General features: G+C 44.7%; 1 protein-coding gene across 1 annotated transcript; it reads right to left on the reverse strand.

Moving 5' to 3' along the window:
- Nucleotides 1–6: 6 nt before the first annotated feature.
- Nucleotides 7–7816, reverse strand: e2f7 (E2F transcription factor 7; the record flags this gene model as incomplete). Its single annotated transcript, XM_014339973.2, is given in 12 exon segments — nt 7–653; nt 1219–1586; nt 1865–2024; nt 2517–2841; nt 4691–4775; nt 4943–5113; nt 5253–5396; nt 5496–5651; nt 6259–6498; nt 6677–6836; nt 7032–7340; nt 7778–7816. Coding segments are annotated over 12 exon segments (2313 nt in total), but the record flags the coding sequence as incomplete, so codon positions are not given.
- Nucleotides 7817–8104: the final 288 nt, after the last annotated feature.

Raw genomic sequence — 8104 nt, forward strand, 5'->3', positions numbered from 1 at the left:
ATGTATGTATGTATGTATGTATGTATGTATGTATGTATGTATGTATGTATGTATGTATGTATGTATGTATGTATGTATGTATGTATGTATGTAAAGCATAACATGAAATGTGCTTTTGGATAATCGTTACAGCCCTTGTAAATAGGTAGCTTGATCATTCTAGGAGGAAACATGAAATGCAGCTGTGACCGGCTCCCATCACAGGAGGGCACTGTTGCATTGGTAATACTGCCTTACTCTTAAACCTAACCTTGAGGACGTCTCGATAGTTTTGAGTGTCTGATTTCACAGTGTGACACCCCTTTAATAAAACTCAGTCAATTAGCAAAATATGAGACTCTCCAGGATTTACAAGAAAACATTCGATACTCTTGGAAAGTTCTTAATTTATCTTTAGAAACATAGCACCAAAGGTTTAAAACCATATTCTTTGTTTCATTTTCGGTTCACCGCCCTCAATTTTTAAGACGGCGCGTTCAACACAAGCTCCCGTCTCTTCAGCTGGTTGGATGGTGGCCAATGTCGAGTCTCCTCTGTGCTGATCCCCTTTTTCGGACAGCTGGCGCAGCACTGACTACACTTCCCAGAGTGCCCGGGGTCTGAAAGAAAGCCTTTGAAGAAGATGCTGGGGTTTCCTTGGGCGTATGTGGAGTCTGTAAAGAGACAGAATGCATTTAGGGAACATTTAGACAACCCAACGCATAAACAGCAGCCACTGCCAGCAGTAGATGCAAGCTCACTTGCTGAAAGGTCAGTGGAAGTCAGTAGACTGAATATTATCTAAGAAAATTGGTGGGTAGACGTAACTCTACACACTGAAAGTGAGAGTGGGATTAATGCATCATTACAACGTGGTCATTAACTTGTCCTATTGTTTATAACGTCGCGTGAATTTGCTGCCCAGTAACTCTATCAGAGCTAAACCAGCATCACTACACTGGTCTTTGCAGGCAGTAAAGTTCATTCCCATTTAACAAGCTGGAGATTAATCAGTCTTAACTGCTGTGACACAAAGTGTCCAGATGAGTAAATGAGGGTAAACCTTCCACAAAACAGATGCTGCACTTGCTCTCGTGTCAAGCTGTGTTGTGACATTTTGCAGTGCCTGATACGAGAAAGGTCATGTTTCATTATGAAGGCTAATTACATTGATGTATTTTAGGGCAGACAGCTGTGTGTGAGAGAGAGCAGGGTTACAGCAGTACAGTCAGTTCTTACCAGTGGTTCTGGCGTGTTGATGCTGATGGTCTGTCGTGGTCTCGAGGGAGAATGTGGCGTGCCAGCTGACAACCTGTAAAGTCCGCTCTGTTCTGGAGTGGACGGCGGTGGAACCGGCACCACACTATACGGCGCCCCCCCCACCATGAAGTGGGCAGGTGACATCATGGCAGGCAGACCAAAGCTCAGTTTTGTGTGAGCATCAGAGCCTTGCTGCTGTAGACTGCCGGCCACCAGGGGGTAATGGGAGAGGGCAGCAGATGGTACCAGGACATAGGGCAGTGCCAAGGTGGGAACACTGCTGGGAGGAAGTGCTAGACTGGCCGCTGGTTGTCCAGCTGAGAGCAGGAAGTTGAGGCCATTTAATCCTAGAAAAGAGGACAGGAGACCGATTAAAAGGTTTGAAGGATTTCTTTTTCTTTCTTTCTTTCTTTTTTTTTTTTTTTTTTACAAAGCAAAGATAAATAAAATTCAGTTCCCAAATCCTGGGAATAAAGCGCTCTGGATTTCCAGCACTGAAAGGACCTGCTGCAGGGAATATTCTCAGTAAAAGAGTGAAAGGGTGCAAATCATAGTGGCCCTCTCTACTATCACAGCAAATCATAGTTAACATCTTGCTCTGCGTGCTGCTAAAACAGTGCATTACCTGCATTGTTGGGGACATAAAGGTAGTGCGACGGCTGAGCGTGCTCACTGCTGGTGTTGCCACCTCCACTCTCGCCGATCACCTGCTCTCTGCAGAGGCCTGCTGCTGCTGCACCAGCTTGTGAGCACTCTGCTGTTTCCCTGCAAGCTTCAGCTCGAGTCTGGAAAGAGCAGGAATGACATCTGATGTTACAGCCTTATGATCTGCATTTGTTACAGTCCTTAAAACTCAGACTATAACACGTCTCCCCTTCTAGTAACAAAGTCAAGTCATGTTCCTGGCTTACGGTTTATTTTCTTAGGCAACCTTTTAAAAAGACCAACCTAGCATGTGACACCGAACCATCCAGTTACTTTGATTTTATGTATCCTGATTAACTGCACCAGGTTTTCAAATGATCAATTATCTTATACTCTACTGAGATGAGAAGTCTTTAATTACACCACACAAGACTTTTCCTGATCAGTGAGCATGGCACATTTTCCATTTTCAGTTTAACTGTCTGCCGTGGTGAATTACTAACAGGATTTTCTGACTGTCAGAATTACGGCACCGAACCGAATAATTAGCTCGGAGTTAGTTTTTAACTGGAACAAGAATAGCAATTAGCAGCAGAAATTAAAATCCACATCGCCACAGAATACCATCTCACCTTTTCACATTTCTCTAACGCAGAATTTCCCTTCTTTTTAAGTACCATCTCCTCCTCCTCTCTTTCTTCCTTCTTCCTCTTCGTTGCCTCCAACCTGGGTGAGGTGTGACCTTCAAGCATCTGGTTTGGCGTTTCTGGCGGTCTGTACAGCATGACCACAGAGGGTTGGGACAGGCTGGGCAAGTAGGCCAAGCAATGGGAAGACGGGGAAGCAACAAAGAGGTGCTCCGGGTGGGGGAGTGGTGCCAGAAGGGTGGAGGACGGGGAAAGGGCAGTACTGCTGTTGTGCATGAGCCGAGTCTGCGGTGGTGTGCCGGGTCGGTTGCTGAAAAGGGGGGGAAAAGAAAAGTAAGCTATATTTCTCCTGCTACTTGTAGACTGAGTTTTTGCCAAGAATCTGATTGAGAAACATTTGTTTATGACTACAAGCATTAGATACTGCAGTGTTCGACTAAAGTGGAACACTGCTTCTCAAGCCTTAGCTTCTAAACATTTTGACCAAATTGTTCCTGATACAGAGGAACCACAGAAAGTTAAGTCACAAATCAGTCTCTTGCACACGTCAGTAGCCCCTATCTATCTCAGATAGCAGGCTTACATGTGCTTCCAAGGATATTTAAAAGTAGAATGGCTCCTTCTCTTGAATCAGTGAGACAGACACGTCTCTCCTTTTAAGATTAGGCTTAAAACTTTCCTTTTAGATAAAGCATATAGTTAAGCTGGATCAGGTAACCCCGATTCAGGTTACCTGATCCCTTAGTGACCAGGATCAGGTAACCTGATCCTGGTCACTAAGGGAGGATTCCTCCCTTAGTGACCAGGATCAGGTAACCTGATCCTGGTCACTAAGGGAGGATTCCTCCCTTAGTGACCCTGCAATAGGCCTAGGCTGCTGTGGGCTTCCCATGATGCACTGATGTGTATTATGGGAAGCCCATGGGAAGATGTGTTGGTTATGATCAATGTGTTTTGGTCCCATCTTCCTGCCATCACCCTCAAGTGCTCACAGCGGTTGGCTGCCCCTCGCTGGTTCTGCTGGTTTCTTCTTGTTAAAAGGGAGTTTTTCCTTCCCACTGTCACCATGAGCTTGCTCAAAGTGGGTTGTCTGACTATTGGGGTTTCTCTCCATTATTGTGAGGTCTTTACCGATATTAAGCGCCTTGAGCCAACTGTTCTGATTTGACGCTATATAAATAAAAGTAACTTAAATTGAAGGTGAAGGCATATTTGTAATGGAGCATGAGCTTTACGCACATGACTAGATATTTGAAGTTAAAGGGTAAAGTGTGCAGGATGCAGACATAACAAGGTGAAATAAAGTTTTTTTCTTAAAACTTTGCTCTCGCATCAGAACACTTTTTTTGTTAAATAGCATAACATTACAGGGTCCTGGCCATAACAAAGCCTCCAGTGGCAATGAGTGAGTAAATGACAAATAAGCAGGTTTCAGCAAACTGTACAAACTGTGCAGTTTTTTAAGCACAAGCTTTATGGTCCTGAATCCTGCTTTCCATGGTTTGAAATGCAGGTAAAAAATTCCTGACCTGATCAAAAGGTTACTGTGTTAGTTCTGGGTCTGTGTGCCCCTACAATATCTCAGCTGAAACGCAGACTTGAAACTGGCCACAGGCATAAACTTCTAGCTCTCATCCTGTGGGCTACCACTGCCCCCGGTGCACTTTTGCCTAACTTCATTTTTAAAATATTCCTTTTCAACACACACTTCCATGTCTTATTATCTTACTCCCCCACAAAACACTTAACAGCCACAGCCTTGAGGCAGCTGTGGTTTGGCCACGAGTAGTTTAGTTAATAATAGGAAACAACATGAACTACTGTGTACTCCATGTATGCCGCCAACTTATACACTCATAGGAGACAAAAAGTATTAATGTCCACAGAGTCAGCTCCTGTTACATGTAGCCTTGAGCGAAACACATCAGCCAAATCAAACACTGGCACTGAATGTAAAACATAACGAATAAGAGAAGGTTGCAAAATAGACACTCTGTAAGGGAGAGGGCAGCATCTTTTAACCTGACAACAGAGAGGACTTTGAATGTGTCATGTATAAAAAACTCAAACAAAAAACTTTTGGTTTAATAGTAACACTTCAGATGGAGAAAGCTGATCTTTGAGATGACCCAAGTATCTGTGTGTTAGCGTTTACTCACTCAGCATTACTTCCAAACTGCAGCTGACACGCTGCACTGTTGCTTGTAGTCCTTCTGGAATAATCCACAGGCTGGTTTTGCACGGCTGCAGCATAGAGACAACAAACAGACAGGATATTGAAAAAGCTCTATGCTGTTCCGCTGAGTCAAAGCGCACGACTTGCAGATTTTAAAAGAAGGCTCGGGGACGCTTGGCCGTCTCCCGCCACCCGATTGGAAACAAACAACTCCCCCAAAAATAAAATCTCTTACCGGTTACTTCACGTCTCGGGCTGCTGGGTGCGGAGCTGACCTGCCGCTGGACTGCAACAGATGTTGGCGTGATGCTGAAGGAGGCATGACGTGCCATTTTTGCTTTTCTGAGCTCCTGTCCTGGCTGTGCAGACTCAGATGAAGCGATGGCTGCTACATTCAAAGTGTTTCCTACAGGTAGATGGATGACGACTGATTTAGGGTAAGAGCAATGATGACAAACGCAGTTCTTAGATTGACAAAGGTCTGGACTGTCTTATATTTTCAAGTTACTCTAGCAGAGTTCACTAAAGTCATCTTTAACTCTCACCAGCATTCACAGAGCTGCTGAATTCAACCGGGCCGAGCCACTTGAAGGCCGGCTTTCTGCCCCTCTCCTCTCTGACATGAACCTTCTTTATGAGGCTGAGGCTGGTCAGCACGTTGGCAATATCATACAGACGCCGCACCTTAGCTAGAGATCACACAGACACAGTGTTTAGTTTGGTGAAATACTGTTTCCTGGAATCTATACACGTCACTATACACGTTGCAGCACTTCTGGATTTCTTACTTTTGTACTTGCTGTGACTTGATGAGTCCTGACTCTCCTCGATGAGGACCTTTGCTGCTGCATCCAGGGTAACAGTCTGAGTTTTGGACACCAGGAAAAGCATGACAAACTTCTGGCTCATGATGCGCAGAGATTTGTCTTTCCTGTTGCTACCGGCTGCAAAGACAAGCAGAAGAAACGGACAGTGTAAAAAGCTACTGCTTTCTTAATTAGCAGTGAAAATCAGCCCACTAAAAACCAGTGAATCGTATGTTTAATTACATTTTATTCATTAATAACAGGCACCAAAACTCCAAACAGAAATTCAAAGTACTTGTCAACATAAACTTGTTTCTTCTGTACAACCTCAGTCTGAATGAAAACATTTCAGAGACGTGAAATCAAACCTGAAACCTCAGTACAACTTTTACAAACTAGATCTTTATTAGAATCCAGCCACATTATAAGTCTGCAAACGTACAACCTCTTAATGACAAGCTGTGAGCAGACAGAGGCAGCGTCGCTACGGTAACCAGGCTTGAATCCATTCCTGTGGGTTTAAGGCCTTATTCAGCTTTAGTGTTAAGCATTTGCCCGTGAAAATAAGCCTACACCTAAACTATTACATGCAGGCAACTGAAGTGATACTTAGTCTAATGAAGACTACGGTTAACGTCTAATCTTTATTTGGAGCCAATATGGAAGAAAAGGCACACTCTCCTTATAGTGTTCATTTTAAACACTCAAAACTCTTCATCTCCAGTCTTATTTTTCAGTTTATTACCGCTTCCAGCATCTCCTTCCCCCCCGTCATCCTCTCGGCCCGGTCCGGTCTCCCTGGCCTCGTTGGCCTGCTCCATCTGGAGGTGGTAGCCCTGCTGTCGGCCCTCACGCTGCAGCTCCTCCAGGGTGGCTTCCAGCCGCTGACGACCGTACCAGGTGTAGCTGTTTTTGGCTATCCGCCCCACAATCGTCAGGGACTCCAACACATTCACGATGTCGTAGATCCGCCGCCGTTCCACCCCTGACAGGATTACAGCAACATTTCTCTAAAACATGTGCACGATTTGAGCAACAGTCATTCCCAAATTCAATAGCAGTGTTTTCCTGGCCCCATGAAGAGTTTACAGTGAGACAAATTGTAGTCATCTCCTTCCCCTGTGTCCAACTGCTGCTGCTGCTCTCAAATTACTGGTTCTTACCCAGATTGGCTGCCACTTCATCCAGCGAGATCCAGATGGGGCTGTGAAGCGGTGGGTAATCAGGATAAAGGGCAAGGAACTTCTGGCAAAGCAGACCCAGACTTTTCTGCTTTCTGCTCGGCTTTTTCTCTGCATCGTCCTCTTCATCAGCGGCTTCAAACTGGACAGAGATCAATGCCGTTGTCTTTTGGATTAGTCAACCAATCCAACAATCCACAGCTTAAATGACTAGTCTTTAAACAGGACTTCAATAAAATATATTTTTCGGAGAATATTAATTTAAGCTACAACACAATAAATCCAATCTGTGTTAAAATGTCCTTTTAAAACAACAAACAAAAACAAAACACCACACCTGACAAGAATCTTCCACCTCTGGATCCTCCACCACATTATCTGGGCTCGCTGGCTGGTCTTTATCATTCTCTATTGGTCTAAACAGCACCTTTTTCATCTCTCTGTCCCGGATGTCTGGGCTCGCCGCGCTGATCAGCATCTTCAGGTTAGCCGTTGGTGTCCAGGGTTCGGTCAGAGACGTGTGTTTGATGGGGGTAATGTGGGCGAGCTCAGAGGGAGCACCTTTTCTGTTGATCAGCAAAGTAGGAAGGGTGGACTCTGCAGATTTTAGCGGTGTTGATTTTCTCTTCTCTGCACACATGTTCTCCTGTGATGGAGACAGTTATGTGATCGAATTAGTGCAGGTTTGCCTTAATAAAGGCTCAAATATCCTCTCATACAGAATGAATTGCAAAGGGGTCATTTTATAGCAAAGAATGATGAAAGAAAAACATGTAATCCTGGTTGAATTTATTCATACCAACTCATCCACTATATAAACACACATCTCCAAAGATCCGAATAAGCCACCCATATGCTGAATCTGAGACCGGAGGCCTGCTCCTGAATCTGGAGGAATCAAGCAACCCTCAAGATCTTATTTAGCACTGTAGCCCACAGCCCTTGCTGCTGAAAGCCAAAAGCAATAAGCTCTCACGTGACTGAACACAGCGCTCTGATTGCGCTGATTTCAAAGCTTTCTTTCAGATGAATCTTATAAAACCTGCCTCACCTGATTTAAAGCAGGGTGCCACCTTAGCCTACCTTTTGTTCCCCGCGAGCCCCATCCTCCTCCTCCTCCTCCTCCGGCCCCACCGTTGAACTCTTCCTTGGACTTGAGAGGTCTTTCAGTGCGAGGCATTGAACCTCCATCTGGGAAAAATGCGTTCCAAAGTAAAGACAAATATTGAGAATGGGAATTGTAAAGTTACACTTAAAAGTAAACCCAGATCCGTGGTCAGCTGAATTTGGCGCAAAGAGCATCGGCTAACTAGCCTTCATAAAGCTAACAGCGCTGCTCTTCCTCAACCCTGTAACTTTACAGCTGAAGTGCCGCATTAACTTTTTAGCTGACAGTAATAAATTTACAGC

Source organism: Haplochromis burtoni, unplaced genomic scaffold (genome assembly GCF_018398535.1).
Source record: "Haplochromis burtoni strain Fernald_Lab_line unplaced genomic scaffold, NCSU_Asbu1 Contig_241, whole genome shotgun sequence".
Classification (NCBI taxonomy): Eukaryota; Metazoa; Chordata; class Actinopteri; order Cichliformes; family Cichlidae; genus Haplochromis; species Haplochromis burtoni.